The sequence below is a fragment of the Somniosus microcephalus genome, chromosome 21, assembly GCF_052327205.1.
Source record: "Somniosus microcephalus isolate GS21.2 chromosome 21, FLI_Smic_1.0, whole genome shotgun sequence".
NCBI classification, from domain to species: Eukaryota; Metazoa; Chordata; class Chondrichthyes; order Squaliformes; family Somniosidae; genus Somniosus; species Somniosus microcephalus.
Window position 1 is genome coordinate 66,368,834 of NC_141007.1, and position 23,906 is coordinate 66,392,739.

General features: G+C 42.2%; 1 protein-coding gene across 3 annotated transcripts in view; it reads left to right on the plus strand.

Moving 5' to 3' along the window:
- Positions 1–23,906, plus strand: part of rptor (regulatory associated protein of MTOR, complex 1) — a 432,389-nt gene that overhangs the window by 363,685 nt on the left and 44,798 nt on the right. For all 3 annotated transcript variants that reach the window (XM_085963808.1, XM_085963809.1, XM_085963810.1), the window contains 4 exons: positions 8,986–9,091; positions 12,151–12,265; positions 12,363–12,487; positions 18,501–18,605. In XM_085963808.1, coding sequence (XP_085819934.1) covers positions 8,986–9,091; positions 12,151–12,265; positions 12,363–12,487; positions 18,501–18,605 — 451 coding nt within the window. The remainder of the gene's footprint in view (positions 1–8,985; positions 9,092–12,150; positions 12,266–12,362; positions 12,488–18,500; positions 18,606–23,906) is intronic.

A 23,906-nucleotide genomic window follows, 5' to 3' on the forward strand; every position in this document is an offset into this window, starting at 1 on the left:
GTCACTACGCAGTAGCCGCCGACGCCTGCTGAGTGAGATTCTGAGGCCATGGAGATACAATGGCGCGCTGGCAGGACCGAGAGGGAATAATGCCGTACCGTATCAGGGTGTATGAAGCTCTCCGTGCTCCCGGAATCAAAAAGGCAAGTTCTGGCGCGGCCATTTACCTGGATGTCCATCGTGGACCTGGCTAGCTGATGGGGTCTGGATTGATCCAGCGTAATGGAGGCCGCTGTGGAGTCGGGAGCATCGCTGTAAAACCCCGGTGAGGCGGTGGGTGAGTCGGGGGCCCGTTGGCAAAATGGCGGCGCCCATGACGATCCCGATCCCCATGAGGCTGGAGGAAGGCAAGATGGCCGCTCCCACGAATCGCAAGCGGCGCTGCTGAAGGTAAGGGTCTTCTGACTTCTGCAGACGCCAGCGTAGTGTCCCTTCTTACCGCAGGCAGAGCAGACAGCGTTTTTCGCCGGGCAGCGCGCCCTGGGGTGTTTGGTTTGGCCACAGAAATAACATTTCTGGCTCGGGCGGGACATCGCTGCAGCAGTTGGGGCCGGGGCCTGGGGCGGCCGCGACATCCACGAGGCGGCCGCGCGGTCCGGGGAGTAGGCCTCCATGTTCACGTCCAACGAAAGGGTGAGTGAAATCGCCTTCTTCAGGTCGAGCTCGCTACTTTCCAGCAGTCGCTGCCGTGTGTGAGTGGACCTGAGGCCCGCAACGAGGGCGTCCCGGATGAGCTCCTCCGTATGTTCCGTGGCTGATACTTGCTTGCATTCGCAGGCTCGGCCGAGTTCCTTCAGCGCCCGTATGTATGCTTCTGTGGGTTCCCCGGGCTGTTGTTTGCGGGACCCCAGGAGATGTCTTGCGTAAACATAGTTGACCGGGCGTGCATATTCCTTTAAAATGTCGGTAGCCCCCTGGTAGCTCGTAGCGTCCCGGATAAGGGCAAAAGCTCGGTGGTTTACTTTCGAATTCAGCACCCTGAGCTTGTCGGCGTCGGTGGCGACGGTCTCGCCGGATGCAGCCAGAAAAGACTCAAAACAGTTCAACCAGTGTGAGAACTTAGCAGGCGAGTCCGGTTCTTGCGGGTCGAGTTTCAGGCACTTGATCTTAAGTATCTGCAGCATCGTTATTTTTTTTTTTTCATTCAGTAGTTAATAAAATTGATGCGCTATCGATTCTAATAAAAGGCCGAGTAGAGTTCAGAACAACAGGCTTTTATTAACTACTGAATGCAACTACAAACAGATCAGGACTATGCCTCTAGTGGACGACCGAATGGCAGAGAGCTGCCGTGCAGCCGTCCTTATACCAGGTAGCCAAGGGCGGAGTCAGCTGAGGCATAGTCAGGTATAACAGTGAAACAAGAGTGAACGACAACAACAACAATAGTGAACGACAGTGGTTTACCACAGTCCCTTCATCCAAATCATTAATATAGATTGTAAATAGTTGAGGCCCCAGCACTGATCCCTGTGGCACCCCACTAGTTACTGGTTGCCAACCGGAAAATGACCCATTTATCCTGACCCTCTGCTTTCTGTTAGTTAGCCAATCCCCTATCCATGCCAAAATATTATCCCCAACACCATGAGCTCTTGTGCAGTAACCTTTTATGTGGCACCTTATTGAATGCCTTCTGGAAATCCAAATACACTACATCTACTGGTTCCTCTTTATCCACCCTGTTTGTTACATCCTCAAAGAACTCTAGCAAATTTGTCAAACACGATTTCCCTTTCATAAAACCATGTTGACTCTGCTTGATTGTATTATGTTTTTCTAAATGTCCTGCTATTACCTCCTTAATAATGGATTCCAGCATTTTCCCAATGACAGATGTTAGGCTAACTGGCCTATAGTTTCCTGCTTTCTGCCTCCCTCCTTTCTTGAATAGTGGCGTTACATTTGCGGTTTTCCAATCCGCTGGGACCTCTCCAGAATCCAGGAAATTTTAGTAGATTACAACCAACGCACCCACTATCTCTGCAGCCACTTCTTTTAAGACCCTAGGATGCAGGCCATCAGGTCATGGGGACTTGTCGGCCTTTAGTCCCATTAGTTTGCCTAGTACTTTTTCTCTAGTGATAGAGATTGTTTTAAGTTCCTCCCAATTGAGGGAGGAATGTTGATGAGAGCTCTGCTTTTCTTTGAGTAGTACCGTGGGGTCTACAACCCTCATCTGAACAGGACTGCAATTTAACATCCCATCTGTGAACTAACACCTTCAGCAATGCAGCAGGGGTACACTAGGGTATCAGCTTAGTTTATGTGCTTAAGTCCGGTGCTATTGTTTTCTATTTCTTCAGCTACACTGTTGTGTCTATTTCCACAGGCTGGAAAAAGAAGGTACTACACAATGTTGCAAATTGACCCTAAATTATAGATGTAAAGGTATTTTTAAAAAATGCCGTTGTTCAACATCTCTGTTCTGCTGGACTGAATGTGTTCCTAATGTAAGAAACCAGAATTTTTTAATTATTGACGTTTTCCCTGCCTTCCATCCAAAGTAACACTGCGAAGCTGTGAACATTCAGAATAGCGAGCAGGTTGTAACAAAGGTGGTATTGTTACAAATTGATTGTCATATTTAGGTTGATAGGAAAAATAACTGCAGTTTTGAAGAACAAGTAATTGGAGGAATATTGAATACTGCTGCAAGTTTACAGAAACATGAGGTGGCCAAACCCTGCAAGATTTCAGCCCTGTAGGTCTCCTAGCTTACTGACAAAACTGCAATTCGAAAATCATGACATTGAGCGAGCTAGTCTGCCTGTGGAGCTGCAGTGACACGATGCCTCAGTTACAGTAATGTACCACAAGTGCTGATTTCAGCGTCTTGCGCATTCACTCCAGCTGAACCCACGCCAACACTGAAGCTACAGTGGGTTGCACGAGTCCAGCTGCGTGATTAAAGGTGGAATACTGTAAGAGGGAAGTCCGTATACTTTGAGGATCTTTTCCTAGAACTGCAGTATTCTATAAATGTCTTGGCACTTCATTTATAATTTACTACGGAACGGCTCTTGTCTGGACACTCAGCCCATCCGCTTTTATCATTGTGGTGTAACTCTTGACAAGTAATGGCTATTTAATGTGACCATTAGCAGCTGAGACGAGTAAATCGATTCCTATTTCTATGGTTGCAAATCTGTGTTCCAGCAGAAGTGACCCAACAGTGAGCTTTTTCTGTTGGACTGTTTTCTCTTGTTTCATGTTAGTTCCTGGTTTCTTTCAAATATTAATATGAAAATATTCTGCAATTTAAATATATATCCAAAAGACTTGCTCTACTTGTCAATACCATAGCCCTTTGGATTTTTAATGTTGACTTGCGAAGAAAAAAAATCAAAGCTTTTTTTTAAAACTATTTCTCCCATTTATTTTATGTCTTCTAAGGTTCTTTTAACACCCTGTCTTGTTCCCTGGAAGGGTGGAGAAGTGATACATTCCTAAGCTCGCCTCTGTGTCTGTCTTAGTCTGTTAGGATATGTAAGCGATAGCTTTGGGTTGATCATTACACATCAAAAAAAAATATTGTAATCATCATGCTGGAGGATGCCATTGCTCAGGAATGGAGTACTTTTACACCTTTGACACCCAGTGTTCAAATCTCGCACTGCTAGTATGGCCAGATGCAAAGTAAAACGCTCTTTCTGTTCTGCTGAGGCGACGTCTCATACTCTCAAACTCAGATTAGTGCAATATTGATGGAATTGAAAAAAGTACAACAACCATCCTAGCCCCTCAGTAGAATTCCAATTTAGATGAAAATGATGCTGAATTGTACAGTTTCTTCTTGTGGACCTGCACTCTGGGAACGGGGTACCCTGACTTATAACCGCCTAACGGGACATTTTCATCTCATTGATTTAAGGTGGATTAAAATGCAGGTCTTGGATTTGAAAAGGGACTATACTAACCCTTGTGCCACCCCATCTGCTAACTCCTTCAGTTTTTAAGTTTCATCCCCTTCCTTCCTGTGCAGCGCCACACTGACTGACTGTGTGAGATTGTGAATTCACTGTTTTAGGTATCACAGTGTGAATTTGTGTCTTAGTACCAACATGTGAGTAATGGAATCCACAACTGGAGTGTAGATTGAGTGCAGAAAAGCTACTTCTGTATCACAATTCACTGAAAGCCGTTTTTCTTGTATGCTTCAGTAACTAGATATTTTTCCAGCTGCTGTTTAAGTATACACATTCATCTTTTCTACAAGTGCTGTGAAACCTGGGAGAATTTTATCCTGGAGAGTACAGTAGTATAAAGGGCTTTTATATAAAAAAAACTTTCCTTCATTAACATAATCTTTGAATAAGCTGACATAACAGAGATGTTAACATAGACCTTTGAGAGTTTGTTTGGGGATGCAGCGAGTTATAAAATTTGATATCATTAAAATATCTGAGAAAAACTGTGGATAGGAGAGAAAAAATCATTTTAATCTATTGGAATAAAAAACCCCATGGTTTGAATCCAGGTAGGACCGATAAATTATAACCATTGTAAATTATTACAGATGGTATTTTAATAACTGGTCTGTGGAGCATCCAGGAAACAGGGAGGGTATCACTGCAGTGCTGCCATGGCTGCAAATTTATGTGACTGTTGTAAAATATTCATGAAGCGGGATGTTAAATCACAGAACTGGAACCGCTTTGGGCATTGCATAAGTCAAGTGAAATGTTTCAACTCGTACTGCCTGAAATACACCAGGAGAGAGTGCACCCTTTGCCAGCAGTTGCATAGCTATGAATTTAAACACCATTTAGATTTATAATTACCTATGTTATGAGAAACACAGTCATGTACTACTTTATTTCCACGTACTACTTTCTATCCATGCATCCAAATCTTTCATCACTAACTTAGCGGTTACAAAACACCAAAATCTCACCAATTTTCATTGATTAAGCACTTCCTTTTGAAGATGATGCACTAGAAACTCTTGTCTGTCAGTACTGACTTACCATCTCAATACTTCAAATATTAGACAGTTGTCAGAGTTGGTAAGTAGGTTCTTCTTGTTGGACTTTTTAGAAACTATATTACCCCATTCCAACTTTAAGCATCTGCCCCTTCAATAAATTTCACAAACAAGAAACGCTTTGTTCACAATTCCAGCATCTTGCTGAATTAATGTTGTATCTACTTATACTGGCGTGAGACCAGTGTCTGTAGTGAAGCTACAGCCTGAGGGCTTCTGATGATGCAAACCACAGGAGTGATGCTCAAGCAGTAAAGAGAGAATCAAAATCTCTGGCATTGATCCCACTTTTTCCCCCCTCCATTGCCATTAGGTGACTGCACATGTTGCAGAACAGAAGAATTTTTAGAAGCAAGAAAGAACATCAAGTCCAACAGGCAAATTGATTTTTAACCGATTCTACACACCTTCCCAATATATGTCTCTCTCACTCTGCAAAAACTCAGTCGGTTGCCTCTTTGAATCTATTTGCATTTTCCAATTCAGTTGCCTTCCCTGGTAACTTGAATTCTAAAAGGCTATATTGCCCTTTGGGTGAAAAAGTTTCAGCTGATTTCTTCCTAACTTTTTAACTTGTATTCCCAGTTATTTGAACACTTTGAAATAGCAATTTCTTTTTAATATGTAATGCATTACAATACCCCCCTTTTATGACACAAACAGCTAAGTCACGACTCTCTATTAGTTGAAAGTGTGAAGTGCACATTGTTTCTTTTTAATGCATCTGGGGCACTGTTCATCTTTTACTTTCCCGGCACTTACTATGTGGTGAGAGAATGCAGCAAATGGCCAGAAAGATCCTGACTGCAGCAAGCTACATAGGTCTGGTGGAAAACTACAAATCTGGTTTTCAACTCTCCAAGATTGCAACCTTTAAACAATATAATCTTCAAAAACAAACTTTTATTTGAATACCATACTCTTAAGACCTTTAGATTGAAAACTCTTGCCACCGTACATGAGTTATCCATTCCCAAGCAAGTTTCTGTCCCCTCTAATGATGTGTTGAATTTAGTTCAATTATATAAAGCACTCGTTAGGAAATAAAAAACTTAAGCTACCATCAGACTGTTTTTTTTTTAAAAAAAGATACCGTACAACAAATGTCCTTTTGGATCAAAGCAGAGGCAATTTATCTCACACTAGCACGGTGTTCTTTGAAAATCTGTAAGACAATTTATTGGAAGGGAAGCTGAGCTAATTCCTACCCTTACCCGTTGTCTACTCATGCACTTCCAGCAAAGACCTTTAAATATTGATAAGGAACTTAGACTAATGATTGATTTCCAGAGTGCTTGAGGGCATTTGTTGTGTCCCTTCTGCCAACTTGGTTGCAATTTAGTTAACTCGGCGCAGACATGGGGTTCAAACCTGGTATGTTCATGGTCTGTTTGACTCGGCAACTCATTGTCACAATCAGCTGAGGCATTGGGGGAGCTTTGCATAGCTTTTTTATTGAAGAGAAAGAAACACATTTGTATCTAGGTATTGACCCTCTCTTTCTCGCCCCCACCCCACCGGAACCAAGTCCCTTATAGGGCCATGTCATTCGACGAGGAGGAGCCCTGCAATACACACACCACTTGTCAAAGTCTTTATTTTTGCTAGTTGAATAGGCAGTTGGCCACCTTTGCTTTTCAAGATATCAATCTTCTCGCCATATGATTGCTTTATAGACTTTCCAAAGTATCTATGGCTGTCGGAACACTCAAAAACCTGCGAGTTAACCTTTTGAATCCACTCCCTTTCTCAATAATTAGTGCTGTGGGATCTAATTAAAATTGACTTGGTGGGATGATGACAACCACCAACATATTGTGGAAGACTTTTATATTGCAGTAAGGTCAGGTGTTGTATGTTCCTGTTTTTATGTATGGAACAGAATCCTTGCGTTAGCTATTGTGGAGCCAAAGACCTAATTAGATCAGGAAATTAACTCATGAAAGGTTATAGGAGTTTCATTAGAAATCAGCAACGGAAGACATTCCTTCTTTAACCTCACAGATCACAGTACGCGCGACCCTTAGTTCTCAATTATGTCTCCAAATTTCAGAAAAGGCACATTTGAACACCCTCTGCGTGATATTTCTCATCATGTTCTTGTTTTTTCAAATAGTTGATCCCATGAGTGCTGGAAAACTGTAAAGGATCCCACTCGAGATGTGGACCTTTCGTTGATCTTTCTGTATTGGTAGCTTATCGCCCCCTTTTGCATTTTCAGTGGGGTTTATTTTAACAATTTTCAAAAATTGCTTTAAAGCATTCAAGGCCTCCTGTATAATTTTTGTACTTTTTGACATTTAAATTTAAATGTGTGTTTTATATTTGGTCTGATAATTGTGAAAATTAACAGTCAACTTGCAGTTACCTTAAAATATTTTTTTCATTTTGTATGGAACAGTGTTGGTATTTCATTACTAATTATGTCCAGAGAGACATTCTATTTTATTTACTATGTTCGTGCAAGTGGTGAACTGTACTATGCTTATTGGTTATTAATAGGACTGTCAATTAATCAATCTGCGATTGACGCATTGAATTTTTTGGCGATTTTTTTCAATGCTGTTTATCGCTGGGGTTACACCAAGAGCATCTCTGAACTGCCAACAGCCTTCAGTACACCTACCTATTCCTCTGGGATTGATGGCACAGTTGTGGGCAGGCAGGGAAATGGGCTGGTTTCCATAGCCTGGTGTCCCCCGTTGTGATTTTAAATGTGGCGGGATGGTTGGCCAAGATCCCTGCTGGGGGTGAGGGAGAATCTTAATTTTTAACAGTGGGATCTAGTGGTAGACCTCCCTGCCGCATCTTCCCTGCTCCACCACCCTTGTACTGCCAACTTTCATGTGGGATAGTAGAGGAGAATCCAGGCATTCGTGTTTAGGCTCACAACTGAAGACCACCAATTTTAGCAAGGTACTGGGGGCAACCGGTGCCTGTGAAACTGAACCCCAGTTGGGGTCAAGCCCTTCAGGATAGAGAGAAAAGAACTGGAAAATTCAAATCTACAAGTTGTAAATAAATAGTAACCAAGGCTTACATATGTTACTTCCAACATTTGGTTTCATTCTTCAGCCTATTTTTGGCAAGATAACATATATGCTCGTCCATTTTTATTTCATCCATTTGCATCCTTCAAATATTAATTCTAAATGTTTCGTCTCGACCCTTTTTGACCATGTCTTTTGAATGAGGAGCTCGGCAAGTTTTAATACCTGTTAACAATGAGTGACAACGCCATCTATTTTTAATAGGGCTGCCAATTAATCGCAGTTAATTTCTGCAATGAATGCATTCAATCTTTGTGATTAATGCGCTTCAGTCGCAGAAGTTGGAGCCGCCTGCAGCCTTCAGTACACCTGGCAATTCCTTACCATAAGCTTCTGCGCATATGCAGATATAACCTTCATCGCCGCATGTGCGGCTGTTACGTCCAGTGGCTGTGCAAACATTATCATGTCCCTGCATATGTGCAGACGTCATAGTTTGTACATGTGCAGACGTCGTATTCTGCACGTGCAGCCATTATGTCCTTCGTTTCCCCGTATTACAACCGTGAAGTACTTTTTTTTTAAAGAAAGTACTTCATTGGTTGTATAGTGCTTTGGGAAACCCTGAGGGGTGAAAGGCGCTATATTTAATTGCAAGTTACTTTTTTCTTCTGCACAAGTGAGTGCAGCAGTGTCTTTTAGTGGCGTTCATCATAGAGCCCGAGGCCTCTTCATCAGCCGTGAGCCCAGTCGGCCTGCTGCTTCATTCAGTAACGCTCTAACCTGTATTCTTGGCCTGCCGGTTAGTGTTGCCACGATTAAAACCGAGGTTAACGGAGAATAAAAATTTTAACCGTGGTTAATTTTTTTAATTGCTTGACAGCCCTATTTACATAATTCTGTGGGAACAAATGAGTGTGTAGTTAACCGTCTGTGACTGGTGTCGCTGCAAAGCTTTTGACATATTTAATGCTGATTTTATGCTAATTATGCCACCATTCTATACAGATTCCAGAGGAGCACGATGTTGAGAGCCAGGTCCGGAAGGAGCGAGAATGGAGATTTTTACGTAACGGGCGAGTCAGAAAACGAGCTGAACGGATTATAGAGAAAGGTGAGCCACATACCAGATTTAATTAATCCAATTGTCACTTATAATGAAGGTACATTGCAGTGGGAAGTATTTTTTTTTTATTAATTAAACATGAAATATTGAGAGTTGTTGACCTGCTTTGGTTTAGAGTAATCTGAAGAAACAAAGTGAATTCAGAAGTCCAATATTGGTGCTTTGTGTGCTAGATTTAGCAATAGGGCAGACAACCAGCAGGTTATTAGTTTAACATTTCAAACTTGTACAACTTTGAGCAGAGACCTTTTATTTTAGATTTCAATGTGGATGTATAATATTGGATAAGAAATACCACATCATTAACCAAAACCATCTTTCACCTGAACATCAATGGAATAGAACAGTATATATTGGATTTTTGGGGGTTAAGTTTTAGGTTAGTCAATGAAAATAATGATCAAAGCCTCTGCTGCCGCAGTGACGTGAGAAAAAGCATCTTAATGGTTGAGGATTGGGATGTGAATCTTACTACATTTTTATTAATTAATTATCTTTATGATATGCCTAGCATGGTGTTTCAAGGCACTTGATATCTCATTTACACATGATTGGTTCACTAATGTCCTTTAGGGAAGAAAACCTGTCAGCCTTACCCAGTCTGGCCTACATGTAACTCCAGTCCCACACCAACGTGGTTGACTCTAGCAAGCCCCTCAGTTGTATCAAATCACTGGGCCACTCAGCTGCAAACTCCCCACCTAACAACATTGTGGGAGTACCATCACCACACAGACTGCAGCAGTTCAAGAGACTGGCACACCACCACCTCAGGACAAATAGGGATGGGCAATAAATCCCAGCGACGTCCATATCCCAAGAATGAAGAATTTTTAAAAAATCTAATAACCTGCGATTTCTTGTAATTGTTAACAATTTAACTACAATAACTAATAACTTAAATTCAATTTTGCCACCATGCACTGGTTCCAAATTTGACTTTGCATTTGTGTGTGTAGTGTAAGTAAAACCCAGATTTTCATAACCACTCGCAGATCTCCTGTGGCATTGCTCACAGTGAGTAGCAGGATTTGTTTTTATAAAAATTGGGATGTTACTAAAAGCTTGGGGATTTGTGTGATAAGAAACAAGTGATATGCTTATAGGAAGGGTAGGGTAGAGGGAAAAGTTGTTACATTAACTAGACTTGGATGTATGAGGGAAAGGGAGAAAATAGAGTAGGTGACAGGAAGATGATCAGGCTTGGGAGTAGAAAAGAGTCAGTGACAGGAAGTAGATTGAGATGGAGAGAAGAAAAGGTGAGTGGTGGAAAGCAGAACCGTTGCGTGAAGGGGAAGTGGAGTTAAGTTGGGTACGGGTCGTTTATAGTAGAGACATGGGCAGTGGGAAAAGGTGAAGTGAGGAGGAGGGAAGGAAAAGGGCAGCAGTAGAGCATAGTAGGGTTTGAGATGGGAAGGAAAGCAGTTAGTCGGAGAGGAGGAGATCAGTAGGATGTAGATGGTAGGAAGTTGATTTATGGGAATTGGCGTAGAAAAGGAGCGTGTCAGGCAATTGGCTAGGAATTTGTAAAGTTAAAGTATGTTCAGGTGAAAAAAATAAATTACTTTACATAGTAGCTGATGGTTAATTTTTGAGTTGTATTTTGAAGAACATGAACTACAGAGAGTAAAAGTGAATCCAATTAGAAACGGAATGAAGTGGGGAACAATGTAAATTAATTCAGGAGATGGTGAAAATGGAAAAAAATAATTGAGTGAGTGAATTAATCTTTTAGTATTTCGAATAGAGAACGATAAAGTAAATTAGACGATGAGGTTTTTGCATCATTGGGAAAGGTCAACGGGTGGAAAAAATGATTTCCAAGCGAGGATAGGGATGTATTTATTTATTAGTGTCATTTCCATTATACGGTCATTTTCAGCATTGAGAGAATTGGGGAAGTATTTTTAAATAGAAATTTTAGCAATGAAGAGGATTGGGTGAGGAGGTGGCAGGGGGGAAATTGTTTTGAATTGGGATGAGGAGTTTATTGACTGGTTCTCTGAGAAATTTGGTGGTAGAGGTGGAGATTGAGATTGTGATACAGGAACCTAACTGTGAAGTTTAGTTCGGAATCCTCCCACCCCATTCATGCCACACCACTCGACACCTAGTCAGGCCACATCTCCTTGAGTCAAAGGGCTGAATAGTTGGACTCCTACAGGATATGGTGATGCTTTATTGGCTGTGAGCGCTTTGTTCTTTCTTTACCAGGTAAGGTGCCCAAATCAGCAGTACGATTGTCCAGAGCAGGCCCAGCGTTGAGAGTGAGCACAGGTGGAGGGAGGGGTGGAGTGGCAGGAGAGCAGTATCAACAGAAGTGTGCACACCTGGCCAATGAGAGCGAGGTGCACCCCCAGCTCTGAACGGGACGATGCTGAGAGGCAGCACCACTTTAAAGATGAGGCGGGGGCACAAAGAAGCATCAGAGAATAGAATGGAGCTCGAGTCACCAGCGCACATTTAGCAGTGAGGCAGGGGGAAACATGAAGTAGCAGTGTGGCCGAGTGACTAATGGCAGGAGAACGAGCCCACCAGAGCGCAACAAAAGAGGAGGCTGCTGGGGGGTGAAATGGTGGGATGGAGGCCTGGGACATGCTGGAAGGGGGTAAAATTTAAACAAGTATCAGAAAAACATTTCACATTTACCTTGGAGAGAACAAGATAAACCAGTCTCATTCCCAGAATTGCTGCACTGGAGAGGCTGAGAGAGGAATTAATGGGGCAGTGTCAAGGTTCGCGTGTTACATGTATAGCCTACTATAGTATGGTTGCATTCTGGTTTGTTATAAGTGCCTTAGGCAGAAAAAGTACCCAGTTGAATTAAGATGTGCAGTGGCCACTAATGATTTTGTAAAAACAGCAGCTAAACATTCACCCCACCCCTCCCGGGATCATTTATCCCTTGAATCCTGCAGATCCAACTACTGGCACTTGGCACAGTTCAGTTTGTGCTGTTAGTTAGTTAGTTTTATAACTACTGTTCATAAAAGAATGGTGTTTTTTTTCTAAATGTGATTTTAGTCAGGTTCTTTCTCCCTACCTAGGTATTACAAGATTGGATGACCAGATCTTTATCAACAGAAACCCAGGCGTACCTTCTGTAGTGAAGTTTCATCCTTTTACTCCCTGTATAGCGGTAGCTGACAAAGACAGTATATGGTAAGAGCAACTCAAGCTACAGCAAATCGTTTCAACACCAACGTTATTCTAGCTCGTCCAACAGCGTTTTAATTCTGGTTTTGTTATTTCTTTGAAGTTTTTGGGATTGGGAGAAAGGAGAAAAGCTCGATTATTTCCACAATGGAAATCCCCGGTACACAAGGATTACTGCTATGGAATACCTGAATGGACAGGATTTCTCTCTGCTCCTCTCTGCCACAGGTAAAATAGCTTTAATGATGCAAGTACTGTGATGTGTCAGGTATTAACCTTACAGCAGAGAACCTATAATCCGAATCGCTAACACGTCAATGTGTAGCTGGGCATTTGCTGCTGACTATTTGGATGGTTCAGATTTAAATATCTAGTATAGGACTTGCTGTTCTTGGCTGCCTGCACCAAGGTTAAGGTGTTGCAGGAATAGTGAGATTATGAATCCTGTTTGCCATTAGGTTTTGGCCATAACTCAAGATTCCACTTGTTACACCGATCTCCTGAAAACATTTTTTTGAATCCTTTGATAACAGCTGCTGTGATCAGTGCTGACGATGTGACGTTTTACAAGAAATCGTATTTCTATGCATCTTCTTTCAGAATATTACGACATTTTTGTTGCTTTGTCCTTTTTATTCAACAGTTCACAAAGATCTTTTTCTCTGTTTCTGATAATTAACAGGAATGATTCACTTTTGCACAAGTGAATGACGCACAAAAGCATGCTTTATTGAAGTAGATTGATTTTCTTTTAAGGACATCAGAAAATTACTGGAACTTTCTGAATTCAACATTTGTCTTTTTGCTATCCTACTCTCGAGGCTTGACGTCAAAAGTCCTGAGCTGTGAAGAGTGCAACATGTATCTGCATTCTTGTGCAAACAAATTAAACAATATTGTGAAGCTATATTTAAAATCAGCTTATTTTCAGTATTGAACTTGTATAATTTATTTCATGTAAAGATAATTGATATTTAATTTTTTTTTTAAATAACAAAAACACTTTTGATCCATACGTTACTGGAGTGCCCATTGTTGTCAAATGGAAATTGTGGGTCTTTTATGCTTTGAGTGTGAAATTGATAAAATGGGAAGATGGACCTTTCCCCTCCAATGCACAGTACAAGATACCACAAAATCATATACTGACATCATTCATTTTATTTGTCAATGTGCGCCTCTTAACCTGGCTGGTTACCAAGACTGCATATTATAAAATCATAATTAATATTTTTCTGAATTGTGTATTAGTAATTAAATTGTATTCGCTCCATTCTATTACGACTCCATGGGGGAAAAACAAATCCTTTCCTTTCCATGTTGCGTGTGATTTGAAATCTCTGACTGTAAAGGATAGTAGTGTAGGAATTCGGGTTGACCGCAGCAGGTATTGAACGAATGCCTACTAAATAATCGAGTTCGACTTCAGGAGAACAATAAATAAGTTCTTTAATGCAGGAAGCAGACGAAATACAGCAGGTAAGTGAGATGGTTGCAGGAGCGCCGTAGAGTAGGTCTTTCCCCAGCGGGGACGCCACGAGGACTGAGTCCGCAGTCCTGTGGAGAGCGTGATGACGTCATAACGCTCGGCCGCGTTTTCCCGCGCTTGTGTGGTCACGTGACCGCGTCGTGACGTTAGCGCATCCGCCCGCGCTTGGGGCGGTCACGTGACCCGCGCCGATACGTCGACGCGTCTACCCGGCACTGAGGCTGGCCGTTGCGGCCGAAGTTGCGAGCGCGAGAGGCACCCGGCACTGAGGCTGGCCATTGCGGCCGAAGTCACGGGAGCGGGAGAGGCACCCGGCACTGTAGTTGCGACCGTCGAGGGAGCGGATGGCCGAATTAGGCCGGCGGCCGACTCGTTTAGGTGCGTCACATGATACGTGACGTGACGTCAGCGCGTCTTAAAGGGGCAACGGCCCAAACAGGTAAGTAATATACATACAGTTAGGTTAAAGTGAATTATGTACATTATATATGTAAGCGACACCCGGTGGAACCGCCACAGTAGTGTATTTTTCTGAGTTCAATGTTATTCACTAAGCACTTTGTTTTACGTCAAATATGAAAAGATCAACACAGGAAATGGCGATGCTCATCTGGTAGAAACTTAACAGTTTCTGTTCTGGAAGGGGACAAAGAACTAGCTTCAATTGAGATGATGAGAGTTCAACTAGCTTTCTGCTCCCATTGCAGCACAAGTTCCTATACCGTCCATTTTAGCAGATTGAACTGACTGAGCAAAATGAAAGCTAGTTAAATAAAATGTCAATATTAAATTATTTTGTTTAAATCCTTTAAATTTTCTGTAGGAGGTTGCCATCAGGAGAGGGAAGAAAACTATTTTTAAAAGGGTGGGTGAAATAGGAGGCTAGTATGGTGGAGCTTTTTACTTGGTTATAATAAACTGGGATACTTGAAGATTAACAAGTCAGCAGTTTTAGATGGGATGGGTTGTATTTGAGAATACAGGTAGACTATCCTTTATCCGAAAACCTCGGGACCAGCCGTGTTTCGGTTTTTGGAAAATTTCGGATTTCGGAAGGTGGGTCGGCGGGGGTCGGGGTCCGCGGGGGTGTCCGCAGTCGTGGCTTGTCTGTCGCTGCTAGCCTGGAATGCAATGAAGTTCCGCATTTCCACCAACAGGTCTGCTCAGCGTAAGTCGGCGGGGGTCGGGGTCCGCGGGGGGGTCGGCGGGGGTCGGGGTCGGCAGGGTTCCGCGGGGGGGTCGGCGGGGGTCGGGGTCCGCGGGGGGTCGTGCGCATGACTTACGCTGACCCTCTGCTCAGCGTAAGTCGGCGGGGGTCCGCGCGGGGGTCGGGGTCCGCGGGGGGGGGTCGGCGGGGGTGTCCGCGGGGGGTCGTGCGCACGACTTACGCTGACCCTCTGCTCAGCGTAAGTCGGCGGGGGTCGGGGTCCGCGGGGGGTCGTGCGCACTATTTACGCTGACCCTCTGCTCAGCGTAAGTCGGCGGGGGTCGGGGTCGGTGGGGGCCCGCGGGGAGTCGTGCGCATGACTTACGCTGACCCTCTGCTCAGCGTAAGTCGGCGGGGGTCGGGGTCGGTGGGGGTGTCCGCGGGGGGTCGTGCGCACGACTTACGCTGACCCTCTGCTCAGCGTAAGTCGGCGGGGGTCGGGGTCCGCGGGGGGTCGTGCGCACTACTTACGCTGACCCTCTGCTCAGCGTAAGTCGGCGGGGGTCGGGGTCGGTGGGGGTCCGCGGGGGGTCATGCGCCACTCTGGTCATGTCGTGCGCACGACTTACGCTGACCGAAAAAACCTTTGGTTTTTAGAGGGCTTCGGTTTTCGGAAGTTCGGATAAAGGGTAGTCTACTTGTATTAAAATGGAGGGTAGAAATAGGAAGCATGGTATTGGAAGTTTTGCAAACCTTACTGAACACATAGATGGTGCCAGGCCTTGAAAATAGCTAATGTGGAAGAACATTTTTTTGACAAAGAAATATCCAGAAATCCATTGTATGATCTGGAAATGCCCTACTGGTGCTGTGATGAATGTACAGTACTTTTACTTTTTTTTTAACTGAAAATTTAAGACCTATAGGCCTGACATCTGCAGTAGATAAAAATTCTGTTGTAAGAACCAATTTAGGGGAACCTAACCAGAATAAACACACAATCCAAATAAACACAGCTTTATGGTTTGGGTGTGCTAATTGACCAAAAGTGGAAAGTGATGTCACGTTACATGGTATCAATTGTCAAGAAAATAGAATATTGGGATGTGCAGGACCCATGGAGTACAAGTTTAAGGATGTAATACTAACAGTGTGCAAAGTATTGATGAGCCTATAGTTCACGAGGAATGAAAAAGACAACCTGGAGGCTTTGGAAAGACCTCAAGGATATGGAAGAAGTGTGGCGCAGGCTTTTAAATCATTGCACAGATGGCAAGTTCATCAGGCAATCAAGTGCTACAGGCAGGAGGTAGATGAAAGTGTTTTGATCTGGTCCTGTATCTAAACAGTTAGATACTGGATCTTAAGATAGCTTCAATTATGTTATTTTTTGTTCATTCCTATTGAGTGTGGTGCATCAGTAGCAATGTACTTGTAGGTAACAAAGACTAGAAATGTTTTGGCCATGAGCTGCACTTCAGGTGAGTAATAGAATGACAGCACTTCTTCAATACTCTTCAAAAATTACAAATGCCTTATAAAAAGAGAAAAGAAAGAGTTGCATTTATATAGCGCTTTTCACGACCACCGGACATCTCAAAGCACTTTACAGCCAATGAAGTACTTTTTTTTTTATATCTAGTTATCCTCCTGCTGAAAATTTGTGTTTGCCAGTTTTAAAATACACTAATAATTTCAAAAATATTTTGTTTTAAACTGAACTAAGTGAAAGTTGTGCCTGACTCAAAGATGCAAGTTAGAACATATACAGTGGAATATCTTTTCCCAAGTTGCATTCAATGTTAGAAAAAATAAGCGCATAAAATCCAGGTCAAGCTCCATCCAGTGTTCATGTGTGATTCTATCATGGACTTTTTCCATTCTTCCACTCCCAACCTCACCCCTTGTTGATTCCATATGCTAAGGAACACTAAATTCCTTACCCAATCTCTCCTGGAGGTAAAAGTCAACCAGTGCAGTTAGTATTTCTATAAATGTAATCCCCATTCTCAACAGAGATCAATCCAGCTTTCTAGTGAAAGGTCTTAATTGAGACCAGATCAGCTCCTTTCTCCAGGAGTCTGTTCCCCTCTCCACTAGCCTATGGGGGAATTTTTTTTTTTTTACTAATCTCTAACCATGCTAGGTTTCAAAGTCTTAATTAATTGAAAGCTAATCATATTAAATCTTGTGGAAATGTTCTGGGAACATGGTGCAAGAGAGTCTGGCAAACACGAGACTTCCAGAGAGATTTGAAATCACAGGAGGAAAAATCAAATTCACTCGAGGCTGTTTGACAATTGCAGCCTTCAGATGGGCACTTTAACTGGAGCGCCCTGGAGTAAAAGAAAAGAAAGACAGACTTGCATTTATATAGCACCTCTCACGACCTCCGGACGTCCCAAAGCACTTTACAGCCAATTAAGAACTTTTTGAAGTGTAGTCACTGTTGTAATGTAGGAAACGTGGCAGCCAATTTGCGCACAGCAAGCTCCCACAAACAGCAATGTGAAAATGACCAGATAAATCTGTTTTAGTGATGTTGATTGAGGGATAAATATTGGCCAGGACACCGGGGAAATCTCCCCTGCGCTGCTTCGAAATAGTGCCGTGGGATCTTTTGCGTCCACCCGAGAGCGCAAACGGGGCCTCAGTTCAACATCTCATCTGAAAGACGGCACCCCTGGCAGTGCAGCACTCCCTCAGCACTGCACTGGAGTGTCAGCCTAGATTTTTGTGCTCAAGCCTCTGGAGTGGGACTTGAGCCCACAACCTTCTGACTCAGGCGAGTGTGCTACCCACTGAGCCACAGCTGACACAATCCTTAGATAGTTTGGTACAGCAGCATGCTGGAGAAAAGATTATTAGTTTTGTACGATAAAGGACTGACCATAGATTTGTTGAGCTTTGCGCTTCAGAATTGATTAGTGGGAATTAGGTTTACTCTTTTTTAAAGAAAGACATTAATGATTCCAGTCACCAGCATTATTCAATCAAGTGTGTCTAAAGTTTTTTCCTTCTTGTTGCATTTGATCAAGTATACATAATTCTGGTTTTGTCTAAACCTCATCATTATTATTTGTAAAAATTAAGTAATTGCAACATAAACCACCAAATCACAGGTGCTAATAACATAAGGTGAATCAACTAAGAGGAGTTACTGAGCCCCAACTATAAACTGACCTGCACAGCTCATGAGGAATAAGGAGCACCAAGCTTGGTTTAAAATATGCGACTTAGTTTGAGGTATGTTGCTTTTAAAAATAAAAACAGCTGTACATATTTTTAATGGATTTCTGTGGCACCCTCGCTGATCATCCTGCTAATATTCCCTCGTCTGTGACACTTTGTGTGTATGCGAAAGGTGCCACATTAACACATACAAATGATATGATCAGAGTGGTAATGACTTGAAATGTGGTTTCACTTCCCTCTCACTGTTGTGTTCAGCCAGTTCCTCTGATTGTCACCAGTCACAGTTTAAACATGTATTTGTTGGAAAAAAAATCACCACAAATACTGTTAGTGGTGGGAGAATCTTTCACTTTTTTTAACCAACGTGTTCTTAATTGTAGATTTCATATATTTGTAACCTTTTTTTTAAGATGATGGAGCTATCCGAGTCTGGAAGAACTTTGCAGATTTGGAAAAGAATCCAGAGATGGTGACTGCATGGCAAGGGCTATCTGATATGCTCCCAACCACCAGAGGTTAGTTGTGCTGTATGTGGTGAGGCAGTTTATTCACTTTGTTTTCTGCCACGCCAATGCCTCAATACAGCTCTGTATGTTGCACGGCTCTTCAAGTACCAGTTTAAGCACGGAAAAGACCCTACCAGGCTCTTTGGATTACTTGGAGTTGGGCATCATCTTCAAAATGTACAATTTGAAAAAAAACAGCTATGCTCGATAGTTTGAGAGATTTACAATGGTTAAGATGCACCATGTCTAGATGTACCAAGAACTCTAGATCCATCACCTGATAAAGGACCAAAATGTTCTAGGAGTATTTCATTGTCTCCTGATGTATAACAAGAGCGGCAAGGTTAGCTGAGCTTTGATGATCATTTTCCTGATTGGCCAGTGGTGTTAGTGAATTCAGTGTAGCTGTAACATTTTATCTACAGGCCCCTGTGTAGATATTCCAGAATTTGAGAAAGAGATGAATGTTCTGTTCACAATTTTATTTAAGTGCTGCAGTGTCATTTTTAAAACCATAAATAAGAACAGCAGTGGATTTCTGCTATATGTCTCATCACATTGATAAATTTAGCTTAAAATGCATCTATTATGGAAATACATTTATATTATGCAGAGATTGACCTAGAGCACTTAAAAGGTTTAATAACTCATGTTGGAAGTTTAATAGAAATTTATTTTTTTGGAAAAATACTGAGTTTAACTGCCCGGAAAAATGTATCAACATGTCATGTATTCGAGTCATGTCTGCACTGAATTGCAATTCATTCTTTGTAGAAGCACTAAAACCAGTTCTTGAAATATGCAGTTTTGATTGGAATGATACTGCATTTAGTTCTTGTAAATCACTATTATTGGCTAGCGATGAAGGATTGTACATTTATTAAGGATTGGCAATCTGCATAATGCTATGGTCAGGGGTTAGACAAGAAACCAGAGTCTCTTCATTCAGATCCACTGGATATATTTACTCCATTGTCTTACAACATTAAATAAGATTATCCTCTGTACAGTTGTGCTACATTTCATCGGGAAGGGAGGTCGGCTGTAACTCCGTGATGAGCACACCACCCGTCTGTTGATTCACAGAGCTTGCTCAGTACTGGCTCTAAGTGCTAATCAATGTTCATTCTAAAAAAAAATTTCGAGGGGCTGCATGGTCAAATTCCGCGCGTGTGCAGGTTTTTCAAGCCGGCTCACCGGCTGCGCGGGACCTCGAGCGCTGCGCAGACGCGCAGCTTAAGGAAACATTGGTGGTAATAGCATCAAAGAGATGGAATCCAATCCCAGTCCGCTACCCTCCTTGCAGAAAGAGGTATGTAGTAGAAGTAGCAGCTGTAGGAAGGGAACAGGAAGAAGAAAATTCAAGCAAAGAATCAACAGGACCAGATGTAAAACCCATTTTACTGCAATGCCACCTACCTATTGGTGGTCCATTTTTAAAAAGGAATGCTGGCTTCAAACCAACTTCTGCCCACTACATGCAATAATTGTAATGTCTAATTTGCAACTCATTTTTATATTGTCGGGCATACTGTGAAATTTCAGGGTTTGAAGTTTACATGTAATATCGTCAGGTATGCAGTGACATTTACATTTGCTGAGAGCCACTTACTATTTCACAGATCATTTGTATTCTTCTGTCACCAGATGGCAGGCTGCTTGCTGTTATTAGCCAAAATACAAAAGGGTACAAGTGTGGCCCAAATCAGGTTTTTCAGTGTCTTTTAAATGTATTCTTCATCGCATTTGCCTTTGTTACTTTTTCTGTACTTTTGCCTATTTTTCTATAACTTCAACCAGCAGCACGGTATGATGACACAATCTTGATCTCGCCGCAGCAGCTGGTTTTGGTAATTGTGAAAATGCCACGACCTTTTTTTTAAAAAAAAAAACAACTCTGCAGGTGAAATTATTGATTTGACGATGTGGGGGTAATGTTCTGTACATTAAATTCAGAGCCTGGAATTCCCCATTTAACACCACCCTGGGCACAAACTGTTCTCCCTCCTGCGGTCCGGACGTCGGTACCGCAGCATCCGAACCAGGACCAGCAGGTTTAAGAACAGTTTCTATCCACAGGCAGTGCGCCTACTGAACTGCTAACCGCACTGCCCCACATATTATAGTTATATGTTTATGTAAATATATATTATATTTATATTACCATATATTTATCATATTACATTATTATTTCCAGTGGTAATTGAGGCTTTTTTGCACTATTCATCATACCCTGCAACTTGGACTGTTATTGCTATACTTATTTGCTTATTGTTTTTATTTATACTTGTTTCTACTTTTTGCTTTTATATTTATATGCTTGTATTGTGGGAGTGAGTGGGGAGTAAGCATTCCATTGTACTAGTTACATATGGCAATAAAATGATCTTGAATCTTGATTTGTAAGATTCCATTTGTTGCATTAATCTTTGTATGCCAAGATAAACAATGTTTGTAGGTAGGCCAGTATAAAACGGGTAACTTCACTCCTCAGTCCACTGATGGTGATTGTATGTAGCTATCTTATAGCCACCTAATTTTGAAATGAAATAATTTAAATACGACTGCCATAATGCTGGCCAGATTTTGCTTTTAGTCCAAAAATATGTGACAACTTCATTTTAAAGTCATATGGGCCCGTATGCAGAGGCCTCTGATCTGGAAAAAGTCTACGGACTTAGCCGAGGGCTCCCGAGGTCCGGACACTTCCGATCCTGGGCCTCTCCAACTCGAAATGCGCAGGGTCCCACTTATCCCAGAGGCGCAGGCGGTTTACAAGCATCCCTGGGCTCATGTGAGCCATGGGGAACCAATCAAAGAAGGGAATCTCCCTTCATACACTTGAGAGATAGACCTGTCAAATATATGAATGGAGATCACCCCCAAAACACTGTAAAACATTAAATAATTTTTTTAAGCCACATTTTTGATTTGAAATGACAATAAATTTAATATTTTAAACAAAAATGTAATTTTTTGAAAAAAAAAATCGTTTTTTACAGGGCTAAAAATAAACTTACTTTTTAAAAGTACAGGTATTTTTAAATGATACCAGGCGTAAGATTTCTAAGGGTTTTCTGCAAGTGGAGGTTCTCCAGAAAGCGGAACTCTCCACCCGCAGAGGCCCTTCTCCAGGGCAGGTGTCCGATCTGTCGAGCATTCTTGACAGATCGGAAATGCCAGTTTTCAGCACATGCACTTGGCATGCCTAAAACCGGCATTTCCGATGTCCCTACGGGTGTGTACACAGTGCGTACACACCCATAGGCATCGGAATATACGGCCCATTGTGTTTTATTGGAGATACTAAAAGTGATGAAGAATTTTGTATTGCCTGCATTTTCTTTAAAATAAAATAATGCATCCAATTCAAAGGTTATCTTCTTGCCTGTCAATTTAATGACAGCAGCCGAATCAGGTACTTATTCCAGATGCTCTCTCAGGAAATTATAGGAAACTGCAATTGCTGATCACCTCTGCCTCTCTCCTTCCCCAACTGACCCACTCCCATGGTGGGATATGTTCAGTTGTCATTACAAATCGAGATTGAGAACGGGAGAAAATCTCTTGGTCTAGAAACATGGACATTAAAGTAAACCAGATCTACAGTCAAAATGCACTGCATAATCATTTCCTTTATTTGTTGTACATACTTATTTTACTGTTGTGCAAATGTGCTCTTTTTGTGCTTCTGAGTATAACGTGGTGATTTAGTCACCTTGTCGGTATGCAATTGCTAAATGTCTGCATTCCATCTAATACCACATTTTATAGAGGCAAAGGGCTCCCAACACCAATTTGCATATCTCATAATAAATCACCCAAAATATGCAGCCTTCCCAAAAACAGGAGTTGAACAAATGCTGGTGGCTAATTTGACTTCGACCTGTTATGCTAAATATTTCTCTACTCGGTCATCGCCGTTTCATGTGGATATACACAACTTGTGTGCACAAGGGCAAAACCTTTTCGACAACCCTAGAATTGCTCAGCAGTATGAACAAGGCAAGGCAGCTGCTTTTAATTCACCAAATGCAGACTGAACTCAGGAGCCTGGTTTGCATTACAGATGTCAACATAATGTGAAATGCTGCTCTTGTGTTTTGAAAAGGCTTGTGATAACAGTTGAATGTTCACAGTAACTGTGATTGATCAACATTTAGCAGTAAATGAAAGCTTTTGCACTGAAGCACAGGGAGAAAAATGTTTGGTAGAATATCACATCAAGACTCGCCCATGTAATTCAGGCAAACATGCATAATGAGCTATGCTGAAACTGGTTTATTTGGACTTAGTTTGAAGTATTATTTCCTTGTTGACGTCTTAGTAATTGTGGCGGGATCAGCTTTTCCACATGTTTGGTTTTTTTCACAGATTTTCTGCAAGGACACAGCATTGCCATGAGAGAGGAGTCTCAAAGTCTCCATTCACTTACTACAAATTGTGTTTGTCATATAACTGATGTGACTGTCTCTTGGCAGTAACTAGTAGACAAATGAATTGGAAAACTCTTTGTTACTCTGTTGAATGTTATTTTATTTTTCTTAAAATTTTCATAAGCATGTGAGCAGTAATCAAATACAGACGTTCAATATATTGACTCAAAAATGAATCTTCTACACTGGAGCTTTCATAGCTAAGAAATTATTGATTTATGCCATGAAAGTTTAGAGGCATATCAATAAAAGAACAGAGTCCCCTGATGACACTGTTAGAATCACTAATATTGCATCTGATAATAGCAGCAGTGACCACCGCACATTGTGGAAATTAAGTTCCGTCTTCACACTGAGGGCAACCTCCATCGTATTGTGTGGCACTACCACCGTGTTAAATGGGATAGATTCAGAACAGATCTAGCAGCTCAAAACTGGGCATCCATTTGAGGCGCTGTGGGCCATCAGCAGCAGCAGAATTGTATTCCACCACAATCTGTAACCTCATGGCCCGGCATATTCCTCACTCTACCATTACCATCAAGCCAGGGGACCAACCCTGGTTCAACAACGAGTGTAGAAGAGCATGCCAGGAGCAGCACCAGGCAGACCTAAAAATGTGGTGCCAACCTAGGGAAGCTGCAACACAGGACTACATGCATGCTAAACAGCGAAAGCAGCATGCTATAGACTAGGGCTAAGCAATCCCACAATCAACGGATCAGATCAAAGCTCTGCAGTCCTGCCACATCCAGTCGTGAATGCTGGTGGACCATTAAACAACTAACTGGAGGAGGAGGAGGCTTCATGAATATCCCCATCCTCAATGATGGTGGAGCCCAGCACGTGAGTGCAAAAGACAAGGCTGAAGCGT